The sequence below is a fragment of the Cervus elaphus genome, chromosome 10 (genome assembly GCF_910594005.1).
Source record: "Cervus elaphus chromosome 10, mCerEla1.1, whole genome shotgun sequence".
Lineage (NCBI taxonomy): Eukaryota > Metazoa > Chordata > Mammalia > Artiodactyla > Cervidae > Cervus > Cervus elaphus.
In genome coordinates this window covers 25,554,629-25,581,350 of record NC_057824.1, presented here as the reverse complement: position 1 = coordinate 25,581,350, position 26,722 = coordinate 25,554,629, and the positions used below count along the sequence as shown (strand labels likewise).

The 26,722-nt window shown below is 48.9% G+C and overlaps 1 protein-coding gene across 4 annotated transcripts in view; it reads right to left on the bottom strand.

The window, feature by feature from the left end:
- SNX29 (sorting nexin 29) overlaps positions 1-26,722 on the bottom strand; it is a 580,903-nt gene that overhangs the window by 252,129 nt on the left and 302,052 nt on the right. The window contains exon 16 of one of the 4 annotated variants that reach the window (XM_043914345.1): positions 6,030-7,329. The exons of the other annotated variants lie outside the window; for them this stretch is intronic. Coding sequence (XP_043770280.1) covers positions 7,282-7,329 — 48 coding nt within the window. The 3' untranslated portion in view covers positions 6,030-7,281. Of the gene's footprint in view, positions 1-6,029; positions 7,330-26,722 lie in introns of those variants that run through there. 4 annotated transcript variants of the gene reach the window in all.

Here is a 26,722-nt window from a genome sequence, read left to right as displayed (position 1 = left end):
CTAAGTCGCACAGTTGTGTCTGACTGTTTGCGACCCCATGGACTGTAGCCTGGCCAGGCTCCTCTGTCCATGGAATTCTCCAGGCAAGAATACTGGAGTGGGTTGTCGTCCCCTTATCCAAGGATCTTCCCAACCCAGGGATCAAACCCAAGCCTCCTGCATTGCGGGTGGATTCTCTACTGTCGGAGGCACCGGGGAAGCCCCCACAGACGGTGTCAGGTTCTAGCTGAATGTGCACTGGGTTGCTCGCAAAGTGAGGAAGTGAGACTTTGATGTGCTCTCTGTGGCTTGACAAGTAGTGCCTCCCACTTTCAGGGGATGGAAGGGTGGCCGTCACTGTGGGTCTCCAGGCAGAACCCAGGAAAGGCCAGCAGGCACTCGAGTGGTCCCTGGGCCTGGGGCCCAGCTGCTCAAACTCCCCAGCATCTCTAGATGAGTCACTAAGCCCCACCATACAAGAAAGGGACGGGGGTGGCGGGACTTCCCTGGTGGTCGAGTGGTTAAGAATCCACCCGCCAATGCTGGAGACACGGGTTTGATCCCCAGTCTGGGACAATCCCACATGCCATGGAACACCTAAGCCACAACTAATGAGCCAGCGCTCCAGAGCCCGGGAGCTGCAACAACTGAGCCCACATGCAAAGACTCCTGAAGTCCACGTGCCGAGAGCCCGCGCCCTGCAACAAGAGAAGCCACTGTGATGAGAAGCGCAAGCACTGCAACGAAGAGTATTCCCCACTCGCCACAATTAGAGAAAGCCCGTGGACAGTGATGAAGACCCAGCACAGCAAAAAAAAAAAAAAAATAGTAATTAAAAAAAAAAAACGGACAGGAAAAGAAAGGATGGGTTGTTCATGAGGATCGTGGGAAACAGCCATGACAGAAAGCTGTCAGGGGATGAGGAGACGATGGGGGAAGGGGACCACCAGCTCAGGGGGCAGGACCCGAGATGGGAAAGGTGGGGAGCATCACATGTGGAGGCCTGTGGCCAAGCACAGGCCCTGCCTGCCTACAATCTGTGCATGGAGTGCTGGGAACGGCCATCTCTGGGCCCACAGATCAGAAGAGCGTCCACCAGCCCTTTCCCTGGAGAAGCCCTGGGATCCTGGGAACAACACTTCCTTGCTTTGTGAGCAATCCAGTGCACATTTAACTGTTTAATACCTGACACCGTCTGGGAGGGCTTCCCTGGTGGCTCAGACAGTAAAGAATCCACCTGCAATGCAGGAGAAGCCCTGGGAATGACATAGTAGAGAAAAAAACTAAAAAAAAAAAAAAAAAAAGAGAAAAAAACTTCTGGAGGACAAGGGCAGGTGGGAGGGGAATGACTATGATTAGATTTCCTCCAAACAAAGTAGATAGGAAACAAGCTGAGCCAGAAGTGTACAGGTCACATTTCATTTAATAGTTAAAAAAAAAATCAAATAATAAAGTGAGATGTGTCTAACCAGGAGGGACATGGGGCTTCTGTCCTGGCCACCACTTCATGGTCTACTTTCCACCCAACAGCCAAAGGAGCCTTTTAAACCCTGCCTCTGCTCAGAGCCCTCTGATGACTTGGCACGTGGCCTTAGAAGCTCCCACTTCCTGCCATCTTCCGAGCTCACCATGCAGTGGCCTTGTCTTCATCATTCTGTCCACCTGGAGGCCGCGGGAAAAGCCAAGACGGAGGAGCACACACAGAAACCAGGAGAAGAAAGGGGCAGAAGGCAGAGAGGGGGACGTGCCTGTGTGAGCCCACGGGGGCAGTGGGAGGGGCGCAGCAGTGGGGATGGAGGGAGTAACCCTAGGCGGGCAGGGCTGGCCCTGAAGTAACGGAGAAGAAGGTCTGATGCCAGGAGAGGTGCCTTCTGCAGGTGACACCAGTCAACAACAAGTCAGCCCTGGATCCTTCCACTCCTGAGGCTACCGCCAGGCCCTCCGACCTATTAAGCTTGATCCTGCCTCTGGCCTTTGACTGGCTGTCTGCCTGGGACACTACACTTCTAGACCTTGAACTTCAAGCATCACCTCCTCAGAGGACCCCTGACCATTCTGCCCTGCCCCTCACCCAGCTGTCACCCCATCACGTTACCCGGTTCTTTGCAGAGTAGGGGGCTCTACCGGGAATCAGCTTGGCTGTGTATCTGTGCCTTTGCTGACTGTCTCCCCAACGAGAATGTCACCTCCACTCCAACAGAGAACATGTGCCTTGTGCCCTGCTTAGGCCCCCAGCACCTGGCCCAGAATATGTGATCCAAAACTTCTACTGGTTTCTTTAGTGCTGACAGCCCTCCGCTGTTTTTGTAAATACAGTTTTATTGGCATTGGATCCGTCTCCCAGGGCTGCCATGACAACATGCCACAGGCAGGGTGGCCTAAGTAACAGAAACGTACTGTTCCCAGTTCTGGAGGCTTGAAGTCCAAGGTCAAGGTGTCCGCGGGCTGGCTTCTCCTGAAGCCCCTCTCGTTGGCTTACAGATGGCCACCTTCTCACTGTGACCTCATGTGCCTTTCCTCTTGGAGCGCACAGCCCTGGTGTCTCCGTGTGTGTCCAGATCTCCTCTTCGCACAAAGACATCAGTCTTCCTGGTGGCTCGGGGACCTACTCTTATGACCTCATGTTTAGTCACTCAGTCGTGTCCGATTCTTTGCAATCCCATGGACTGTAGCCCACCAGGCTCTTCCGTCCATGGGATTCTCTGGGCATGAATACTCGAATGGGTTGGCATTTTCTACTCCAGGGGACTTTCCCCACCCAGGGATCGAACTCACATTCCCTGTGTCCCCTGCACTGGCAGGCGGATTCTTTACTCACTAAGCCATCGGCGATCTACTCACGGGCCTGTGTCCACTACGGTCACACTGCGGGGGGCAGGGCTTCAACACAGGAATTTGGGGCAGGAGGCGGGAACACCACTCAGTACAGAAGAGAGCAGAGCCACACCCATGGTTGACACGCGGCCTCTGGCCGCCACCCCGCTTCAGCAGGAGAGTTCGGTTGTGACGCAGACCAGCACATGTGCACGGCCTGGAACATTTCCCAACCAGCCCTGCACAGAAGCTTGCTGACTCCTGATCCAGAGCAGGGCTCCTGTTATGTTTACTGTGTCATAATGATCCTCATTTTTCCCAAGACCCTTCATCAGAAGACCCCAGAGAAGCCCCACGCAGAGCGCCGGGACATGTTCTTCAGCTTCACTATCACCAGTAGTCTTATCACTCCCCTGGGTCGGTGACTGAGGCATCCTTGATTGCAGAGTATGATACCAGAGATGAAAAACCCAAGCCCGCAAAGCCATAATTAAGATGCACCCAGAAAACAAGGGAAGAGAATTACCTGTCAAATGCCAGCCCTCCGGCAATCTGTGAGAATACACAGTTTGCTAACAGCACCTGCAGTGTAATTCAGAAACCACGCGAGGACCGTTCGGAGGACAGAGGGATCTGGTGTTCCAGGAGGACACGGAGTTAATACTAAAGGTGTCACTTTTTATCCACAAAGAGCTACCAAGGGCCCCAGACACGCCTGACTTCTATTCCTCCTGTGGCTTTTTCTCCCTTTTGGTTCAACCACAATTTCAATTAGAAGCAAAGAACCTCAGTTTCAAAAGCTCAGGGGAAGAAGATTGCTGAAGAAGCAACTTTAGCTTTTTTAAAAACAAATCTTGGATAGTGTTTCCCATGTTCCAGGCACTGTTCTAAACCTTTCATCTCCATTAACTCATTCAGTCCTCATGACAAACTGATGGTGGGGGGACAGGCGTGGCATGCTATGATCTCCATCATACAGGTAAGGAAACAGACTCAGAAAAGGTAAACGGCTCAGCCGAGATCACACAGCTACCAAGTCAAGGGGCCAAGATTGCAATCCAGGCCATCAATCCAGGGCTCAAGTTTGCCCCCAACTATCACTCTGTATTTCTTCTTTCAGGTGGAGAGATCTCATCTGTGGGCCAGTCATCCGCAAATGCTATAATATTTCATATAATTCTAGGAATATATATAGCAGTCTAAACGAAGACTACATACAGAAGTCTAAAAGGAAGAATGACTAGCTTAGACACCAAAGAGGTAAGATCATAAACACTCTCTACATTATAAGAAACCACTGCTGCGAGATTCCATTTACTGAGACTCTACTACTTACGTAATCATTCTCTGAACCAGTATCAGTGGGGAAGCTACTCCACACCCAGCACTGGGTTAGGTGCAAAGAATACAATGGTGATGGAAACTGACACCACCCTGCCTTCATGAGACTTGCAGTCAAAGGGTGAAACAGACAGAAAACAAATGCTCACACAAATAATCACAGATTAAGACCAGAGATAACAGGAATCAGGCTAGGAGCTGTCCTAGTTCATCCTGGTGGGTCATGGAAGGGCCCTTCTCGCCCGGCCGGAATGTACCAGGTCACAGCTGGCAGGGGCTTTCCCAGAAGATGGACAAGCACGTGCAAAGGTCCTAAGGTCAGCCTGTGGGTGGGCACCACCATTCTACCCTGGCACAGACCATGAGGGAGGTGTCATCATACTTATTTCACAGAGGCATCACCTGAGCGGTTAAGACTCAGGGTCTCAAAGTTCCTATATCACAAAGCCATACCTTCCTGATTCCCAAGGCCACCTTGTCCCCAATGGGCCATGCCATTCTCTGTCTGTGAGAGGGCTTTCAAAGCCAATAGATTTTCTGGTTTTCTTATTCTTTGGATCCCATAGGAATGTCTCAGAGCCAACTATGTAAAAGTTCTATTTCCATCTTCTAAGAGTGGACAACACATCTAGGAAATCGTTTCCATCCATAACACAGAAGTTACCTGGTCTATGAATTTTTTTAAACAATAGAGCCCTATGGAAGCATCTCCTCCACCCCTTGGTCCCCAGGAAAGCAGCAAAGGGTGTTCCTGAGGAGGACAAGAAGATAAGGCGCTAGATCCTGAGCTCCAAAGAAACAGGAGGCCCTGGGCTCCCCTGCCCTGCGCACCTCACCTCTGCTCCTGGGACAAAACCTGCCTCGTGGGACACTTCATTTTCAGCTGCGTTCACAGGGAAAGCTCTTTGTGCTCACTGACAGAGCTTTCTTAAAGACAGACCCCCAACTCCCACCAACTGGCACAGAGCTAAGGGAAAACCTTTACAATACAGGTGATGGGTTTTCATTCAACTTGCATCTGTTATGCACCAGCCCCTGGCCAAGCACTGGGAATTTGGAGGTAGGTAAGTCATAAATAAATTACAATGCTGTTAGTGTTGTGATAGAAAGACGCTCAAGGGGCTGGAATGGGAGGGGGCATTCACTCATTTATTCATTTATTCAACAAACAGTGATCAAGCACTGTAACAGACACTGCTCCCTTTCCCCCAACATCCTTTCTGCTTTAAAGGAATAAAGCTAATAAGTTGTGCTAGACACATGGCTGCCAGAGAGACTACGTTTCCCAGCATCCCTTGCAGCCCAGCATCCCTTGCAGCTACCTCAGCATGGCCATGGGACCAAGTGCCACCCAATGAAATGTGAACGAGTGATGTGAGTGACTCCTGGGTCTCACAGCCAAGGTGCTGCCTCTCCCTTTCCCCTTCTCGAGGGCCAGCAAAGCAACAAGACAGAAGGAACCTGGGGTCTTCCCTGGTGTTTTAAAGTAAAGCCTTAAAAAAAAATGAAGGAACCTGGGCCCCTAAATCATGTCACAGAGAAGAGCTGCGTACCTGCACGAGCCCATACCAACTCTAGCTCTCATGTAAGAGAGAAGTGATTTTTTCCAGTTAACCCAAAGATAATCTGTCTGTATTAAGCTCATTACAACAAGCCCCACCCATTTTTGTTGTTGTTCAGTTGTCAAGTCATATCTGCCTCTTTGCCCCCTCAATGGACTGCAGCATACCAGGCTCTCCTATTCTTCACTATCTCCTGGAGTTTGCTCAAATTTATTTTTATTGAGTCAGTGATGCCATCCAGCCATCTCATTCTCTGCTGGCCCCTTCTCGTTTTGCCTTCAATTTTTCCCAGCATCAGGGTCTTTTCCAATGAGTCAGCTCTATGCATAAGGTGGCCAAAATACTGGAGCTTCAGCTTCAGCCCTTCCAATGAATATTAAGGGTTGATTTCCTTTAGAATTGACTGGTTTGGGCAGCATGGGCAACCCATGCTGCCCATCTGTTCTAGGTGCCAGGAATGCAGCAGTGACAGTCGAAGTCTCTCCTCCACAGAGCTCACCATCCTAACCACAGGCAGCCATCAACAAGTACTTCAGACTGTGTTGCTCCAAAGGAAGGAAGGTGAAGGGTTTGAGGTTCATCCCTGTGAGCATGCATGCCCAAAAACACCCATTCGAGGAAGTGAGAGCTCAGACCTGAAGGCTGAGAGCTGCCGGCCCTGGGAAGAAACTTCCATCCAGAGGTGGCTTTGGGAAGACATAGAAGAAGGCCAGTGCAGGGTTGTCCAGTGAGCAGAGGGGAGAATGAGACCAGAAATGAGGATGGAGGAAGGCACCTACACCAGCCCAAGAAGTCCAGGAGGACTGCCTGGAGGAAACGACACCTGGTGGTTGCTGTTCAGTCACTCAGTCATGTCTAACTCTTTGCAACTGAACAACAAACCCCTGGGCAGGATATCAAATGAGGTCCACAGGCAAGAAGGTGTGCTTCCAGCAGAGGGAACTGCATAACAGAAGGAGCTCAGGAGGTAGCCCTTGGCATCTTCAGTTCCCATATGCCCCTTTTGTGAGGGAACCTGCTGGAAGACCCCAGACACAGGTCCAGCAACCTTGGGGAGGAGAAGCACTGAAGGGTTGGAAACAATCAGCAGGTTCCTGGCTCAGGGGGGATTTCAGAAAGCCAGAAAGTGACTCCTCTGAACCCCTGGCAGGGTTTCAAATGAAGAGCTTGATTTTTAAATGATGTATCCTTGCATCCTTGCCCTGTGGAATTGATTATAAATGACCAGCCCTGGCTTATAATTTCTTATCTAAAGGAAGTCTTACTTTATTTTTAATACAATTTATAACTAGGTGATAGTCCTCCCAGGGAAGCTTCATCTCATTATATGCCTTCCTCTCCTCCTTCCACAGTGGTTACTGAAGAAACATCCAACTTCCCCTGCATGTTTCCATGACGGCAGTCCATGGAGAGACTCCAGGGGACATTTCGGGGCAGAAATGCAGCAAGCAGCCTTTTCATAGCTCACGTGCTGTCTTGCTCACTGCTGACTCATGACTTTGGGTGAAGCAACAGCTGAGTCTGCAACTCCTCCATCCCTCCTGGTCCTCCTGGGGGTCACCCTCTCCTGGGCAGGGCTGCGGGTCTATCTCCATGATGAAGGGCCCAGCTGCTTCGGGGCACCCACAGCACCCTGGGGAAGAAACGAGAATGAACATGGCCTTGGCCCAGGCATGGTGCCAGCCTGCTCTTCACCTCACACTTCAGGTCTGTCTGTCCTGGCAGCCGCCCTGAGGACTTCAAGCTCCAGCATCAGTGGTAAAAACAACGGCCCTACAGAGGTTCAGCCTGCTTCTGCAATTGTGTCAGACCAAGCTCCCAGACCAGATTCTAGAACATCCGTGTGTACAGACTGCTTGGCGGTTGTGCTTCTTTCTCGGAACTCCAACTGCTGCATGTTTGACTTTAGAAGTATGAAGACAAAATACGACCCAGCACTGAGCCGGGATGTGAGCTGTGCAGATGAAAGGGGTGTGCGTGGCTTCCAGGCCAAGGGCAGGGGGATGATCACAGGCAACATGACACCCGCTGGAGTCTCAACTTCACTGCCCTTTCTAAGGGACACTGCACCTCTAGCCTGGCAGTGATGGACACGGGTGATTAGAAGCTGTGAGTTGGCCCTGCCTCCTGGTTACCACCAGGGTCGGAGAGCGGCAAGGTAAGGACGACGGCACCTACCTCCGTGGTCCTCATGATGGCCCTTCATTCAACACACATCTACAAAGGAACTACTACGCGTCAGGAACCATGGAGGCTCTAGGATACCAAGCTCCCAGACCAGATTCCAGAACATCCGTGCGTACAGATTTCTTGGTGCACGAAGCAGCCTCTGCTCTCATGGAGAGGATGAATAAGCCGAGAAAGGCACAGGGGACACACATCAGCGTGTGTGCGGGGGCAGGGAAGAAAACTGAGGGGGAGGGCGGCACCGTGGGAGGAGGCAGGGTATTCTGGAGACGAGGATTAGGGAGAAGGGTCTTCCTGAAAGGCAGATCTCTGAGCAGGGACCATGAAACCTTCAGGACAGTGAACGCTGGCAGGCTGTCTGCTACTGTCACAGCATCAGCTACAGACATGGGCAGGGCTGTGGAGACGGCTAGTTAGATGTGTATCTTTGCATCTCTCTGCCAGAGCACCTTGGGCATAGGATGAGACTTGCTGTTCTGCAGATAACAAGCGCTCTGTCTATACCGAAGGTCTTAACTGAGCACGACTCCAGTGGACCCAAAACTCTCGGGGGAGCGCATCACTTCACTCCCCTCTCTCAGGGTACACACAGAAATCAGAGGGGGGCCTCAGAAACCAAAAGCACTCCCAAGCACAATGGTGGATCGTCTTATCTTGGAGCACTTTCTGCTGATGCTAATGCCCCAAAGAGAAACGACCTTTCCGTCCTAGCAAGGCTGCCTTTTACACAAAATCTCTGCCATAACCACGCATGTTTGAACCTTTATCCCCAGCCAACTGTGACCTGTGTTTCCCTGACTCACTTTTCTCTTCTCCACACCCAGCAGGGTTAATGATCTTCTAATGGGTCTGGACATAACCGACAGCTTACATAGTTACACTTATAACTGCCGTACCCTGTCGCTTTTGCTCACAAGATAAATAAATCCTTAGGTGTTGTCAAGACTCTCCAGCTGAGAAATTGATGGAACTGTCTTTAATTTGTACCTGTCCAGGAACATCTTTTACGTGTAAACAGCAACAGCGAATATTACACAGGCATGGCAGCCATCAGCCTTGGACCCAGGAAGTCAAGCCTTCTTTTCTGTTTTGTCCACTGTGAACCCCTGGCACCCAGAGGAGTGACCGGCACATAGTAGGTACTCAGGACATATGTGGAGGGTAAGCGAGCAGGCGTGCTGGGGTTTAAGAGCTGTGCCTGTCCGAGCCACGGGCTGCGGCGCCCCGGTGGTCACCCAGCGAACCTGAGGCAGGAATCAAGTCTGGGACCACCCCAGGCCCTGCGGGGAAATGGTCACAAGGCCACACAGTCAGGACAGGCGGAGCAGGGGCTGCAGGCGTCAGAAGCCACCCGGCGAGGGGACCAGGTGGAGTGCCAGATGGCGGAGGATGAGGAACAGCAGGCGTTTGCCTGCCAGACCAGCTGGGTGTCACCTCTGCTGCTGGCTGTGCGACACCCTCAGAGCAGTGAGGCTGGGGGTCTGGGAGTCCCGAGGGTCAGGATCACCGGGGAGGCGAAGGACGACACGGAGGGTTGGCGGCAGCACTCTGCCGACAGCTGGGGTCGTATCTGATCACATGAATGACCAGCCTGGCCACGCCGGTGCTCCATAGAGTCCTGACGGAAGGCAGCCGGGCACTGCCCGCTGTGCAGACAGGCCCCCGGGAATCCCAGAGCCACGCGGGCTGTGACACTCGCAGACGGCTCAGGAGCCCGAGGGGCCCCCACAGAGTCTACACGGACAGCCTCCTGCCTCGTCCTCTCTAGACAGGCACCCAGCAAACGCTTACAGATGCCAGGCTGCACAACACTGGGCCAGATACTCGGGGTAAGACGGTAAGGAAAACGGACCCTGACCAGCACTCGTGAGACGCGTGAGGTCTCAGCACAGGTCCTCACTTCCGCATCGGCTTCCCCATTTGTGAAACACGCACGTGGTGACAGTTCCACGTGACATCGCTCCTCCCGTTCGTGACGTCACAGCATCCTCACTGCAGGGAGAACAAACACATCCCCCACCCCCTCACCACCACATCCCACTAATCCCCACATCCTCGGTCTCCTGAGCCCCAATACGTGTAACCATTCACTCCCAAGACAACATGCAGCTGGCATCACGAGCCCATTTGATGAAGGAGAAAATTTAGACTTGAGGCAGCTCTGAGCACCCCAAATCTGAACTTGCATCTTTCTGTTAAAGCCATCCCAGTGGCCAGAGCTCTTTTCTGAAACCCATTCTTCAACTATTTAAACGTAAGGAAGCTGGGATACAGAGGGGCTTGGGGGCCACGTCCCCATGATCCCAACGTTCTCAGTCTTTTTTTCTTTTTTATTGTATTTTTCCTAGGTTTTTTTTCTAGGTCCTGGTTTTCTATTTAACTTATTTATTTAGTTAGTTAGTTTTAAATCATTTATTTATTTTTGGCTGGGTGACAAGGCATGTGGCATCTTAATTTCCTAACCAGAGATTGAACCTGCGCCCCCTGCACTGGAAGTGCTGAGTCTTAACCACTGGACCTCCAGGAAAGTTCCCCAATGTTCTTGGTCTTAAGACAAAGTTTAGAAGAGCAGCGATTCTCACCACTCCCACTAAGACCAACACTCTGCCTCCTCTGGACGCAGGGGCTCCTGGTCAGCTTGACAGGACAGCTTGGCAGACAAGCCTGTCCTTTGCTGTCACATCTCTAATAACTCTTGAAGCATCTCCAAAGTGCTGGGGAAACAGAGTGGAACATCCCGCCGTGACCTCTGAAGGCCAGGCCGCTGCCTCGGGAGCTCCACCATCTGCGCCAAATGCAGGTTCCCTTCAATTTCAACTGGAGGGATTGTGGTTGTAAAGGCGGCGGAACGTGCACCCAAAGACATTTACACGCACGCTAGCCTCAGCCAGAACAGGACGAAGATGTCAAAAGCTCTGTAATATTCTAATTCTCCAGCCAAAGATTCTGCCGTTTCAACAAATCTCAAGATACATTTAAAGGCTTGTTATAAGTCTTGACAGGTTACAGCTTGTAGCCACTCTGCCTCATGTATGTGTGTTCAGTTGCTCAGTCGTGTCCGACTCTTTGCGAGTCTGTGAACTATAGCCCTCAAGGCTCCTCTGTCCCTGGGGATTCTCCAGGCAAGAATACCGGAGTGGGTTGCCATGCCCTCCTCCAACGGATCTTCCTGACCCAGGGGTTGAAACCGAGTCTCTGACATCCCTCGAACTGGCAGGTGGATTCTTTACTGGTTCTTCCCAGTGCCACCTGGGAAACCCAGCTCCTCTGCCTGGCCACATACCAACAGAAAAGGCAAGAAATTAGACCACATTCTAGTGGAAACACTGTCTTTTCGTCTCCAAAGTCCAGAAATGTGAAATTCGGAAACTGTCACTGCAGTGTCTGAGGTTTTCAGAGCCTGTATAGGACCATGATCAAGCGCCATCTGCTTTTCAGGGTGGGCCTGGGGTGACTAGGAGCCCAGTGCAAAATTTAAGAGGGCACCAAAAAAAATCAGGCATAAAGATAAGTCATGTTTTTGTTTGTTTGTCTGGCTTTGTTTTTCGATGCTTATTAGCATGCGAGATCTTCCCTGACAGCGACTGAACTCATGCCCTTGCACTGGAAGCACAGTCTTACCCACCGGGCCACCAGGGAAGTCCATTAAATCATGTTTTTGTGCAACATTCAGAAAACTCAAGATGAATGCAAAAAATCTATAATGAAAAGAACAGCACAATTTTTCATAAAGACGAGATGAGTAATACTGATTTGTCCGATTGCCTCAGGCTGTGATATGGTGGGGCTCCACACAACTGCCTTATCTCTTGAAGAATGTATTTAACCTCCTTGTACCTTGGCTTCCTCATCTAGAAGATGGAAAGTACAAAAAATACCTTCCCTCAGAGGGCTGCCGTGAGGACTGAATGAGACAGTAAGTGTAAAGCATGTAGAGCATTGTGCCCGGCACAGAAATGTTCAATAAATGCTGAAAGCAGCACCCCATCTCCCACCACCTACTCCATTAGTAACATCTCCATCACCATTTCCATCAGTAACACTTCCACCACATCTCCATCAATGACACCTCAAGCGCCATCACCTACTCTATCAGTAAGGACTCTACCTCTACCTCCTCCTCCACCAAAAAACACCCCCACCAGCATCACATCCTTCATCAATATATTCTCAGTCAATACCACTCCTCCCCTATCACCAAGAGGAGAAAGATGGAGAAAACAGCTAAGCCCCTTAAACAAACCAGGCTGTTCTGGGCCTCCTGAGATCTTTCCAAGCCCCAATCCACTTCCACTCAGCTTCTCAGTAGAAGAACTACTTCCTGGAACAGTGACTCCCTTCATTACCCCCTTCATGCTCAGGTAAGAGTACCAAACTGTGCTGCTAAAGCATTTAACACTTTAAAAAAATAAATAAATAACCTAATTATTCTTGAATTTTTTGCATCGAGCCAGAAACAGCAAAGACTTCTCCAGCACTCAGCACATGGCAGGAACTACTAATAGTTTTGAATGTTTGGAGAACCAAACTCTTCCTACTATATGCTTGCCCTTTTCTGGCACTCATCAGCCATGAAATCACGTATGAACTACTCATGGGAGGGGAATTCAAAGACCACTATATACACTGCAAGCATCGACTCTAAATTCTAGTTCCTACAGATTTCAAATAATCAGAAAGCTGAAATAACCAGCTTTTTTTTTTTTATAGTGTCACATTATATAACTGATGCTCGTAATTATGGCCTTGAGGCAAGGCAAGCTCCTTAACTGCCTTCTAAATTATCGAAGATCAAATTATGTTCAGTTGCATTTCAGCGTTAAGTGTATTTTAATTATATTCTCATTCTTGGAAAATTAGTAACCCACAAGACTGAAAAAGATGATCAAGGCAGCTTTGTGAATAAAGTACTCTGGATAAAGCTCAGAGTTCCAGAATGCTCTCACAAACCCGTATTCTGCCATCATCCTAGGTAAATGAGAACTGTTTACAAGCTCTTTTCCAAAAATAATATGGCCATTTACAAACAGGTGTCTAAAAGAACAGTATTTTATAATTAAGTGAGGAAATAAAGGAGGGAGGAGAGGCAAGAGAACAGGTGAAGCCAACAGCAAGGTTAAACAGAAAACACACATTACAATGTCTCCACTGTCAATGGCTCCATCCAGATGAGCCCACATTTGCCTCTGAGCTTCCTAGCAGCCGAGGCAAAGAAGAAAACATGATCAGTGACAGTATTTGCAACACCCATTAGACTTAACTGCATAGTCAAGAGAATAATTCCTGGGACTCTTAACTCTGAGAAATTTCTCCCACATAGAAATTACTCACATTCTAAGTGAGAGAAATTTCTCACATTACGCACAATGTGTTGTAAGCGGTCACCAATATTCCTACCTACGTGCTTGTAGAAAACACTGCAATGATTTTCAGCAGGCTGCATCTCCTGAAACCCCAAGGGTGGAAGACAAAAACTCAACCACCACTGAACACACGAGATAGGCTGAGCCACGGGAACACCAGGGAGGAGTAGGTGGTTAGGGACTCTAACAAGCAGGAAAGTTCGTGCAGAGCCTCTAAAGCAGGCAGTGGGAACTCGGCTCCACCTTGAAACCGTGAACAAACCACTGTGTCCTTGTCTTTTGAAGCAAAATGATGCAGACCCCAGAGTTAATGACTGGGAAGTGAAGATGTCGAAACAAAGACTAGCTTTGGGGCTAGGGAACTGGTAACAATTTAGACTGTTATTTCTGCCACATAGCAGAACCAAGGAACTCCCGGTTTCCTGAAACATAAAGGCCTGACACACACTCCTGAGTTGCTTTTACAGGAAGCAGGCTCCCTCCAAAGGAAAACTGCTGACCACAAGAACACAGACCCTAGGCTGGTGGAAACTAGAAGGTTGATGATGCTTGAAACTTCATCCTGATGCCAACCAATCCAAGAACTGTCCATGAGCTTATCACACCCTGCCCCTCGAACACTATAAAACTCCATTCTCCAGGGTGGGTCACACGGTCTTCAGGGCATTGTGGCCCCCTTTGCCTGGCAAAGCAATAAAAGCTACTGTTGTGCTATTTCACCCAAAACTCTCTCTCTGCATTTCTATTCGGCACCAGTGAACAGAGGCCGAGTTTCCACAACAATCTGACAGCTGCTGTGCGTGAATATGGGCCCAGTGGCTCCAGACAATTCAATTTTGTAATTTATGAAATAGTTCAAGCATAAAAAGAAAGAAATAGCATACATACATAGAGGAAATAAGTAACAGTTAACAAAACAAACACCTGTGCACCCACTAACTGACTGTATCACTTAAGATACAGAAATATCCGGTACTTTTAAGAACCTCTCCCCTGTGAGCACTGCACTGACTTCTATATCTGTCATCCCTTTGGTTTTCTGTGTATGCTCGTCATGTCCGACTCTGCGACCCCATGGACTATAGGCCACCAGGCTCCTCTGTCCATGGGATTTCCCAGGCAAGAATACTGGAGTGGGTTGCCACTTTCTACTCCAGGGGATCTTCCCGACCCAGGGATCGAATCCAGGTCTCGTGCATTGCAGGCGGATTCTTTACTGACTGAGACACCATGAAAGGATTTTATATCTTTAAATAAATGTGCTGTTATTTGCCACCTAATATTCCTGAGGCCCGTCCATACTGATATGCACAGCTGAGGCTCGTCCAGTATCACAGCTGTGTTGATCTCTATGCCACACCTTTTAAAAATCTCCTCTCTTGTTGATGGATGTCCGAGTTGCAGAGGGCTCTGTCATTATGAGCAACGCCATGGGCACGGCTGTCTGTGTCCCTCCTGGTGTGTGTGTGTGGCCAAGGTTTCACTAGGGTGCAGCTCAAACCTGGATTTTAACACTGGCCAAAATAATTCAAGTTAGAAAGAGCATTTGGGGACTTCCCTGGTGGTCCAGTGGTGAAGAATTTGCCTTCCAACTCAGGAGATTCAAGTTCGATTCCTGGTCGGGGAACTAATATCCCATATGCCGTGGGGCCACTAAGCCCGCCCAGCACAACTGCAGAATCTGGGCAACACAACTGGGCAAGCCCTCACTCCATGATCAAGACTCAGTGCAGGCAAATTTTTAAAAAAAGAACACTGGCAATTATTAATAAAAACTGCATCAACTCTAAATGTGCAAAGAAAATATACCCATGGGCTGGATGCTGCTTGTGGGCTGCGGGGCTGCAGCCTTCAACACAGACTGACAGTCCCACGGTAAACAGCAAAGGAACAATTCTCTAAGCAGGAAGACGATGAACGCTGCCTGTGCTCCTGCCATTAACTGGCTTCACTCAAGGTCAGAGGTCTCAAGGGGACAGACCATCTGACCTTCAGGCAGGTGTTTGTGAACATCACTTTTTACAAAATGAGCTTCTGGAGTCTTTTGGACGGAACAACATGTGACTTTGTACTCACTCATACAAACCCAGAGGGAAGACACACAGGCTACTGACCAAGGACAGGTTTGTACCCTTTCAAAGGCTGTCCGTGTGCTTTCAAAGGCTGTTGCGTTGAAATCTGACCATCCATTAGCAGGTCACATTGTGCGCTATAAATGGTGCTACTAAACCTCCCACCACTGACAACGCCTCTGCAATAGAAATTTGACTTCAATGATGAAAGTTATAAAACTCAGCAGAGAGTATGATGCCAGGTTTGAAAAACTCTATACATTCCAGTCAAAAACAAGCAATGTGACAGATAACATCTATATTTATATGTCTATTATGGAAACAGAATGTTGTCCTAACAGATCCTAAAGTGTCAACAGTGATCATCTCTGGGATGAATTGCAAGTGAATTTTTTTTAAGTTTTACTTATCTATAATTTTTTCCATGATCCTATGCTACTTTTATTCCTGGTGATACAAGACTGTGACTAATCAAATTACCTTGATTTGCAATGGCCACTCTCCTTAAGGGGATTTTCCAGGTGGCGCTAGTGGTAAAGAACCTGCCTGCCAATGCAGGAGACATAAGAGAAGCAGGTTCAATCCCTGAGTCAGGAAGACCTGGAGAAGGGCATGGAAACCCACTCCAGTATTCTTGCCTGGAGAATCCCATGGACAGGGGAGCCTGGCGGGCTACAGTCCATAGGGTCACAAAGAGTCGGACCCGACAGAAGTGACTTAGCACGCACACACACACTCTCCTAAAGAACCCAGAATGGACCCTCTTGAATGAGGAAAGCTTTGGGAACATGGTGAGATTTCAAAACATATTCACCCTCAGATGTGACGCCAAGATAGTCCACTGTGCTTTGTAAAAGGCACTGAGTAACAGAAAGCTTCCAAAACGACAGAAGAGCAAATAACACAACTGACAACAACCTGATGCTGGGAAAGACTGAGGGCAGGAGGAGAAGAGGGTGGCAGAGGATGAGATGGTTGGAAGGCATCACCGACTCAGTGGACGTGAGTTTCAGCAAACTCCAGGAGATAGTGAAGGAAATGGAAACCTGGCATGCTGCAGTCCATGTGACTGCAAAGACATGATTTAGCAACTGAACAATAAACAACAGAGTAGCAATACTCATACCAACCGGTTGTTCAAGTGTTACCAGTAATAAACATGCATTCCGCCTGGCCCAGGACAGGCATTGAGAACGGGGGCTGACGCTGAGAGCACGGTGATTCCCTCTTCACACCATCGTCATCATCGAGTAGGAGAATCTTCGAGATTAGGGGCTGGCACATTCTCACCTGCTGGCCAAATCTGGCCCATTGCCTGATTTGATAAATAAAGTTTTACTGGAATACAGCCACATCCATTTGTTTACATATTGTGTATTGTCTGAGGCTGCTTGCACACGACAATAGAAGGAGTGAGTAGCTACAGCAGAGACTATGTGGTCTACAATGCCTAAAACACATATCATTTGATTGGGGGGGAGAAAAAGTACATTTGGTAATCCATGATGGAGAAACTGTGAAGTGCTTATACCAGAAAAGCAAGTTATAATTCTGATGTGTCAAAAAAAAAAAAAAAAAGCCGGAAATTTACTTTTCTTTGCCTAGATATATAAAAGCTGTTGACACAAAGTTTCAAATGCAAAATGGCACTTTAACTGAGGGCCAATTTAATCCACTTGATTTCATCACTTTTCATCCAAATTGACCACCACTTTTGCTTTAAAGTACACACCATCAAAGCACCTCAAACCTCAAACACCAGGAAGGTGGTTGTTATGTTATTTACAGAGAAACCAATATCTTGCTCTCCTCCTGAGTTGCAGCAAAGGGCTGGGGAATTTTCCATTAATTTTAAAAGCTTTTAACTACCAAAACAAAAAAGATTTTTCAAGAAGACAAAAAAGGCAATATTTTTGGCATTTAAATCCAGTTTTCTTCACAAAAGGAAAATAATTTCTACATGGTAGGAATTGGGTTGTTACACATTTCATTTAGAGGAGAATTATGGAATTTAAAAGATTCGTTTTCAGAAACATTCATCTCAGGCACCTGGAAATGAAAGAGCTGGGGCACAGAAGTTGGTCTTTGTAGGAAAAAAGAATTTCCAAGTTTTTGGAAGACTGGCCTCCCTTCTCTCTCTTTACACTGTTAAAAATGGATCTTTTTTTTTAAAACCACCTGGAGGGCGTGGGGGGAAAAAGAACCAAGAGAACCCAATTTCGATCTCCTTTGCTAAAAAAGTCATATTCTTTGCCCTGAGCATGCCACAGAGCTGTCTGCATGACCCAGAGAAGTTGGATCGGGGTATTTTAAAGGTTCTGTGAAGGGGAAAAAACTTTTACAAAGTACCTGTCACTGTGTAAAGGAGGCTGACAGCCTGCCCTGGCGAGGCTGGGTTTTCGGTACGGAAATGGAGCCTGTGAGTCACGTCGAGAAGGCAGGGTGTACTCAGGTCTGTGTTTCGCTGGGTACGGAGTTAAAACATACCTGCGTCAAAGGAAGTGGCAGAAAAAGCAGGATACTGATGGGGAAAAAAATTAGCCACGAAGGATGCTGTGAGACAGAGTTGCCTTCTGATAGACAAAACGCAGAGAGCTGTTGGCAACTTGGCCAGCCTAAGTTCTGAGGTGGGGAGGAGGGGGAGGAAGGGCTAGGGGCTCTGGCAGCCCCTCCAGACAGGATGAGTGAGGACTGTCCTGAGTGTCACAGCTGGACTTCCCTGGCGGTCTGGTGGTTAAGACTCTGTGCTTCCACTGTGGGGGCTGATGTTATTCCGTCACTGGACTGCAGCAGACCAGGCTTCCCTGTCCTTCACCATCTCCTGAAGTTTACTCAAATTCATGTCCATGGAGTCAGTGATGCCATCCAACCATCTCATCCTCTGTTGCCCTCTTCTCTTGCCTTCAATCCTTCCCAGCATCAGGGTCTTATCCAATGAGTCAGCTCTTCTCATCAGGTGGCCAAAGTAGTGGAGCTTCAGTTTCAATCTTTCTAATGAACATTCAGGATTGATTTCCTTTAGGATTGACTGGTTTGATCTCCTTGCGGGGGTAGAGGGGTGGATTCAACTCCTGGCTGGGGAACTATGATCCCTCCCTTTTCGGCATGGCTAAAACAAAACCCCACAAAAACCAGAAAGCATGCCAGTAAATTCCAAGGGAGGCAGGAGGCAGACTACACTGCCCTGTGGTGGGGTGTGAGGCTCCCTAAAGAGGACCGAAGATCCCACTGCTCCTCATCCTGGTCAGGTCAATCCCAGGACAGGCAGCGCAGAGAACCAGGAAGGGGAGGATGCAGAGACATCTTCTCCCTGGGACTCTGACGGCACTGGGAGCAGGGGTCTAGTCCCAGCATGGTCCAGAGCGGCTCCAGTGGTGGAAGAAGCTGTCTTCAGCCCTGTGACAGCAAGCCAGAGGGAGGCGAGGAGCCAGCCTGGGGAGATAGGCTGTGGAAGGACCTGGGCTGGCGCAGACAGGAAGTGTGGACTCACTTCCTAGAAGAGGATCGGGGCAAGAAGGCACACCCAGTCATCAGAGACCACGCTTTCTGCGGTCACCATGGCAGGAGGAGGCCACGGCTGCCCAGGTTCCTACAGATGGCATAGGAGTGATGACCACGGACTTCCCCGACCTTGAGTGGAAGGGGCTTGTCCTCAGAAACCAAAACGACTCACCCCCGCTCCCTGCGTGCCCTTACTAGCCCATCTCGGCCCTAGGGAGCACGGGTTGCTCATCAGGAGTGTCACTGTGCTCCCCCAGTAGGAAGCAGTGTAAATGATTCCTTGACTGATCTGTAAACATCAGAATCAACAATCCCAGGCTACAGATGAGGACAAGTCCCAGAGGCTGGGTAACAGGGCCGTGTAACACAGCTAGGGCCAACACTGGGACCCTCACACTCTGGCCAGCGTTGAGATAAACCACCTCCACCAGCTCTTTCAGTTCAGATTTAAGGTGCTTTTCAACAGGGAGCAGTTATGAGCTTTGGGCCTGGAATTTCACCCCCAGCTCTCCCACCAGTTACCTATGTGACCTGAAACATTAGCCACCCTACCCCATGCCTCACCTTTCTCCTCTAAAAAACAGATAAGAGTAAGACCACTTAGGATCAAGTGAGATAAAGTGCTCAGAAAAATGCCTGGCTTGTACAAGCACAGAACAGACGTTAAGCCAAGCAGCTTGAAAAGGATCTGAACCATCACTGAGAAAGACACCTGCCCCCAAGAACAGAATGGCTCACCATTAATTGACACAAAGGATTCTTTGTGCTTTTGATTTTTCAATCCGCTCAAATGTGTCCCCAAAGTGGATTAAATAAAAACCGTTCAACTCATTCTTTCTACACAGTCATTGGATCAAGGCAAGTTATTAGCTGGGCTACATAATTCATTTGATTAATTTCTACCGCCAGGAGCCGGGAGAAGCGTCAAAACCCCAAAGTGGCTTCGAGTCCAACTTTGAGTCTATTTCAAGCTTTGGAAGAGTATTCCACTAGAAGACCATCATAAAATGTGTCAGGAAATAGAAACTATGGGCTTAACCTCCATGGGGCGCTGTCACTTCTCACAGTAACACCTCTGTAAATGAAGGCACCGGCTGAATGGGGATGAGGCATGATCTCAGCCCCTGCTGCCATCGGAACGGGCTCAAAAAAAAAAAAAAACCAATTCTGCAGGGGGTGGTGAAAGTGAAGTAAAAGTCTTAGTCACTCAGTCGTGTCTGACTTTTTGCAACCCCGTGAACTGTAGCCCCACCAAGCTACTCTGTCCATGGGATTCTCCAGGCAAGAATACTGGAGTGGGTAGCCATTCCCTTCTCCAGGGGATCTTCCCAACCCAGGGATGGAACCTGGGTCTCTTACATTGCAGGCAAATTCTTTACCATCTGAGCCACTGAGGAAGAGGAGCAGGTGGTGGGGAGAGAGAAATCAGACGTTTGGGATCAACATATACATATTAGTATATATAAAATAGGAAGACAACAAGGGACTGCTCTAGAGGACAGGGAACCAAACTCAATATCTTGTAATAACCTAATATAAAGCAAACAAACAAAATATGTATTTATAAGCTACACTGTAACTAAACCTCAACTGAAAAAAAAACTATTCTACCACGTCTCTGCTGTGTCACTGAGGATATTCGATTCACCCTTTCTGAGCCTAGTTTCTGACCTCTTGGTAAAAGTATTTGCGAGGATGCATGTGATGCCCCTGTCTAGCTTTTGACACATAGTAGGCACTAGATGTGAACATCTGACTCACTGAGAAAGACCCTGATGCTGGGAGAGATTGAAGGCAGGAGGAGAAGGGGATGACAGAGGATGACATGGTTGGACGGCATCACCAATTCAACAGACATGAATTTCAGCAGACTCTGGGAGATGGTGACGGACAGGGAAGCCTGGTGTGCTATGGTCCATTGGGTTGCAAAGAGTTGGATATGACTTGGCATCTGAACACATACACACAGGCACTTATTAAATGGTATCAACTGAATTATTTTGTACTTAGTAATCATTCATTCACTTCCAGGTGAGTGAAGCACTTTGGGCATAACTGACTTATTCCACGTAAGAAAGTTGTTCAGATAGATGGTAGGAGCAATGTTCACATACAAGCTTGGACAGAGTTGGTCGAACCTTGGCTTTTGCAAGCCTATCACCTGAGCCACTGTGCTATATGCACTGGCCTTTAGGTGCAAGAGGACAGACAGGTGATGGAAAGTTAGATCCTTTAAATAAAACAAGCAAGAGCATCAAGCTATTTGGAGGCAAAGTCCCAGGTCTGGAGAAGTGCCACTTCTAAAATGAAGGACACCCTCAGGCAATGCTTTCTACAGGATGTGTCCCAATCACACCCAAGCAGAACTGCTATTAAAACAAATCTTCAAGCTGGAAGCCTTCAGGTACGTCCCTGAGGACCCAAATGCAGAGAAACAAGTCTCTCAGCACCACCGGCTTGACCCACAAAACTATACCTTCTTGAGAAGGTCAGAGATGACTGGTTGGGCCTTAGAAAGGAATTTCTATCCAGAGGCTGAGGGCAGAGAGGGGATGGGATGTGTGGCAGTCCACGTGTCCTGGTGTCAGGGAGGACCAGACGGGCAGGAGAAGGCGAAGGAAAGATAAAGCTGTCCCACTGTACAGAGTGCAGAAAAATAAACATTAATCGTAGCACCTGAAGAGGAGAAGACTCTAAGAGGAATGATAAATGGAGAGTGCTGATAAAAAGAAAACCTGAAGAGGCCTGCCTCCGTCTCACTCCCTTCTATAAGAATTAATCGCCTCCTGAGAACTTGGTCAAGCCTTTGCTCAAGCTGTGCCTGCAACTCAGGTTGCCCTGCCCTTCCTTATCTTTCTGGCAAATTCCGTTTCTACCTTCAGAACCCAACTAAGAAATGAACGGTCCCATGATACTGTCTCTGAGACACCCTGAGCCATGGCCCTCCATGACCAGTTCTGATGAATTCCCTCCTTTCCTGTGTGACTTCTTTTGACTTCCTGATCACTTGCTACTATTGACTACTCCTTTAAGATGCTGACTCCTCTGCCACGTTGCAAGCCCCCTTGAGCAAGAGAGAGGGTGAGTCATCAATGTATCCACTAATCTGGCACTCATTCATTCATTCGTTCATGCACATATTTAAATGTTCACTGAGCACTGAAGCAGATCTTGGTCACCTGCCCCTATGGCACGTATTTCCTGTCTAGCAACAGTCTCAGTGTTGACTGGGGATCCACTCCACACCCCAGCCTTCACTCTCATGTCTGAACTGGGCTCTTCCCTGGGCCTTGGCACATGAGAGGTATCCTGCCGTTGGCTGAAGAGGGAGAGGGAAGCTAAGCTGGCTCTATCGCAAGGAACTCAAGGCTTTCCCCAGGAATCAAGATAGAGACTCTTTCTTTTTCCCCTGAAACGTGAACCTGGAAGAACTATCTGCCCAGGGGTTATAACGGCCAGCTGTGACCAGGAGGGATAAACCCACCAAAATGCTATCAACCCAGACATGGTAGAGGTAAGGAAGAGACAGAGAGACAGACAGAGACAGGAGCCTGGTAACGGAGCTCACATGCCAAGATTCAGCCACACCTAAAGCCAAACTCTCCCTTCAATCAAGAAATTCTCCTTCCAGGCAGAATCAGGGTAGGCTATGCTCTGCTGTAGTAACAAGCAAACCCTCATATTTTAGCAGCTGCACAGATATGGTCTTTTCCTGCTCTCCCGAAGCCTGCAGCAGGCCTGGCAGCATGAGGGACCAATCCCTTCCAAGCGATGACGGGGATCCAGGTGAGCATCACCCCATAGCTACGCCACAGGGAGCATGTGGCTCCCAGGGCCATCACGGCAAGGACAACGAGAACAAAGGGAATTCATACCAGCTTTCTCCGCTTCAGCCTTGGAGGGCACTCATCACTTCTACTTACAGCCCACTGGCCAGAACAAGTCCCAGGGCCCCAGTCTAACCTAAGGGAGACTGGGAAATGCACCAGCCCTGCTCATCCAGGGAGAGAGAAGTGAGACAAGCTTGATAAACACCCAGCACAGTCTCTGCCACCACGGGATCAGCCATGCTGCCTGTCACCTGCAGCCAAAAGACTCTGAAATTCTATCAGCCCCAGCCGGGTGCCAGGGATCACAGGAGACGCCGGGCCCACAAGAGTGAACAGAATGATGCAGGAGCTGCCATGGCAGAACCCACAGCACAGTGAGAGGTGGGGGCAGGAATGAGGGGAACAAGGACAGACAAGACAGCAAACACACACCACGGCACAGTCAGGACGAGGAGTGGGGACGTGGGGCAGGGTGGTGGGGTGGGGTGGAAGAGGGTTGAGAAATAAGACACCTAGGGATAACAACTCGGCCTTCGGGAGTGCAGAGGGTGGCTGGGGAATGTTTCTCCAGATGAGTTCTGAAAGCTCAGAAGTCAGTCCAGGAAAATGGGAAGGGGAGGGAATAAGGAGAAAGAACAGGGTTCCAGGTAAGAAATCAACAGGTGGAAAGGTCCAAAGATGAGTGAGACTACGTGCTTCTGGACCCTGACACCAGCTCATGGTGAGCTGAGAAATATGGGCAAAAAGAAAGGCAAGAGCCATGGCACACAGCATCTCACGGTAACATACGAAAAGGGGCTACACCAATGTTCACTGCAGCACTGTTTACAATGGCCAAGAAATGAAGGCAATCTAAGTGTCCATTGACAGTGGAATGGATAAAGGAGATGCGGCATGTACGTACACATGTATACATATATAAACATACATAGAATGGAATACTACTCAGCCATTAAAAAGAAAGAAAGAATGCCATATACTGCAAGCTGGATGGGCCTAGAGATTGTTATACTGAGTGAAGTTAAGTCAGACAGAGGAGGAGAAATATCAGATGGCATCCCCTATATGTGGAGTCTAAAAAGAAATGATACAAATGAACTTATGAAAGAGATGTTTCTGACAGAGAACGAACTTACCTTTACCCAGGGGCAAAGATGGTCAGGGAGTTTGGGATCAACATGTATACTCTGCTATATTTCAACTATATAAACCAACAAAGCCCTGCTGTATTAGCAGAGGAAACTCTGCCCAAAGTTATGTGGCAGCCTGGATGGGAGGGGAGTTTGAGGGGAAATGGATACATGTATGTGTATGGCTGAGTCCCTTTGCTGTCCACCCGAAACTATCACAACATTGTCAATCAACTATAGTCCAATACAAAATAAAAAGTTTTAAAAAGGGGGCGGGGACTACATTTAAACAACTCAAAGGGCAAAGAGGAGCCGCTGGAATTTTAAGCCGGGGGATAGCCCTGGGGTAGTTTTTCCTTATTCCCTCCACGTGCATTAAACTCACCACCCCCCTCCCCCCAACTCAGCATCTGCCTGCCCTGATCCCCGCACCGCCAGTTTCCATGGCTCCCCACTGTTGAGGACACCCCCTAGATGCTCCTGGTGGGTGGGTCCACGTGGGACAGCCCTGCCCCTTCCTCCCCACGGAGCCCAACGCTGACAACACAGTGCTTCCTGCACCCTCCACCCAGACCACACAACTCCTCCCCAGGAGACAGCTTCATGAAGCCACTTCCCACCTCAAGAAGGAAAGCAAATATAAAACAGACCCAAGATAGTGCGGGTCTGAAAAGCTGAAAACCAGCCACCATAATTACAAGTATTTTTATCCCTTGCCCAAAAAGGAGTAGCAGATCATTTTCCAAGTGTCTCTCTAAGGAGCTTCATCTGTTCCATCTCAAGTGCTGCAGGCTCCAGAGACGCCACCATAAACGAGGCTGTAGCAGGAACGGAGCCAAAGAGAAATCCCAGGGTGGAGACACAGAGCGAAAGCAGGGCCTGCGGTAGCATCATCCATGGAGGGCAGGGGCCACACCACGAGATGGAGAAGAGATGCCCAAAGATCCACGAGAGGGGCCAGGAGATGGGCAGGGACATGCGCGAGCTAACGAGGCTGGGATGTGGGCGCATCCGCGCAGGAGCCTGGCTGTCCCCGCTCCACACCCCTGGCCAGCGGCACTGGGTGATAAAGGGCCGGGGACCTGCAAGAAAGAGAGAGGTCCCACTCGGTGAGAAGGGCACGCTGCCCCAAGGGGAACCCTCCCCTCTGCTACCCTGGGAGGGTCGCCTGAGCACAGCAACAGCTGGGGACACACGACAAGCAAGAGAGGCATCAGAAGAAGCCATCTAAGCCAGCGCTTGGGCTTTCAGCAGACTAAATCAGCCACAATTGCTTCCTATTATCCCTCCTCATCCCTTCATTAAGTCCCTCAGGCTTGACAAGCTCAGAGCTAGCACGCTGGGCAACGCTTTCATCGCCATCATCCCCCTCAGAGTGAAAAGTTGAACCAGCCAGCTAGGAAGGTCTGGTTCCTGCTTCTAGCTAACACGATGCGAAGAACACTAACTCGAATCAGATAGTCAAGGCCATAACCTCATTCAATATGTGAAGCCCGGTGACCGCGGGCAGGTGGCTTGTCATCTCCACGCCTCAGTTCCCTCATCTGTAAAGGCGCAGCTCTAGTTTTTCAGTAGTCATGTACAGATGTGAAAGTTGGACCATAAAGAAGGCTGAGCGTTGAAGAATTGACATATTCGATCTGTGGTGTTGGAGAAGACTTTTGAGACTCCCTTGGACTGCAAGGAGATCCAAGCAGTCAATACTAAAGGAAATCAACCCTGAATATTCACTGGAAGGACTGAAGCTGAAGCTCTAACACTGTGGCCACCTGATGCAAAGGGCCAACTCATTAGAAAAGATCCTGATGCTGGGAAAGGTTGAGGGCAGGAGGAGAAGGGGGGGACAGAGGATGACAGATGGGTTGGATGGCATCACCGACTCAACGGACACGAGTTTGAGCAAACTCCAGGAGAGGGTGAAGGACAGGGAGGCCTGGCGTGCTGCGATCCAAAGGATCACAAAGAGTCGGACACCACTTAGTGACTGAACAACAACAACAAAAGATGCAGCAGACATTAGATCAGACAGTCCAACGTGACATAGTGAGCACAGGACCGAAAAAGAGAACAAGCCCTCAACTTAGGCTGACCGCTCTTACCATCATTGTCGCGGATGTCAGGGCTTGCTTTTCTCTAAGAAAACGTCACCAAGAGCCTAAGAGAGGTCACAGAGTATGAAGCACATAACACCCTCACAAAACACTGGGGGGCGGGGGGGAATTCTCCAGGACCAACAATCTAATTTCTTCCACCAATAAACTTCAACTAAAGAGTAAATGGAGAGGGGACTTCCCTGGTGGTCCAGTGGTTGAGAATCTGCCTTCTAGAGCAGGGGGTGCGGGTTGGCTCCTTGGTCGGGGAACTAAGACCAAGAAGCCGCAGGGCAACTGAGCCCTTGCGCTGCAACTACGCATCACAACAAAGACCCGCGGCAGCCAAAGTAAAATAAAAATAAATAAAATCAATTTTAAAAAAACCAGGGAGAGGAGAGAGAAAACAGTTGGGAAATCTGCAGATTCAAAGAGGCTGAAGCGGTCTACTAACAGATCACAATGTGTGGATAGACCTTGTTTGGAACCCTATCCAAGTGTTTGCTTTTGAAGTGAAAATGTGAACATTCACCAGATATTTGATAATGTTAAGAAATTATTGCTAATTTTTGGGAGTGATATGATAGGATTTTTTTTCTTTTAAAAAGCAGAAGGTCCCCTAGGCTTTATTAGAGACAATTTCCCAAATACTTTGAGAGGAAAACAACATTGTGGCTTGGATGAGCCTCAGTGTATCGAAGAGCAGCTGGGGAAGGCAGGGGAGTCATGGACAGAGCCAGACTGTCTGTGACTTGGCCACCAATGCAGCTGGGCGACGGGTACCTGAAGGCTCATTATATTCTTCTGTCGATTCTTACATTCGAAGTTTCCATAATAAAAATATATTTTAAAT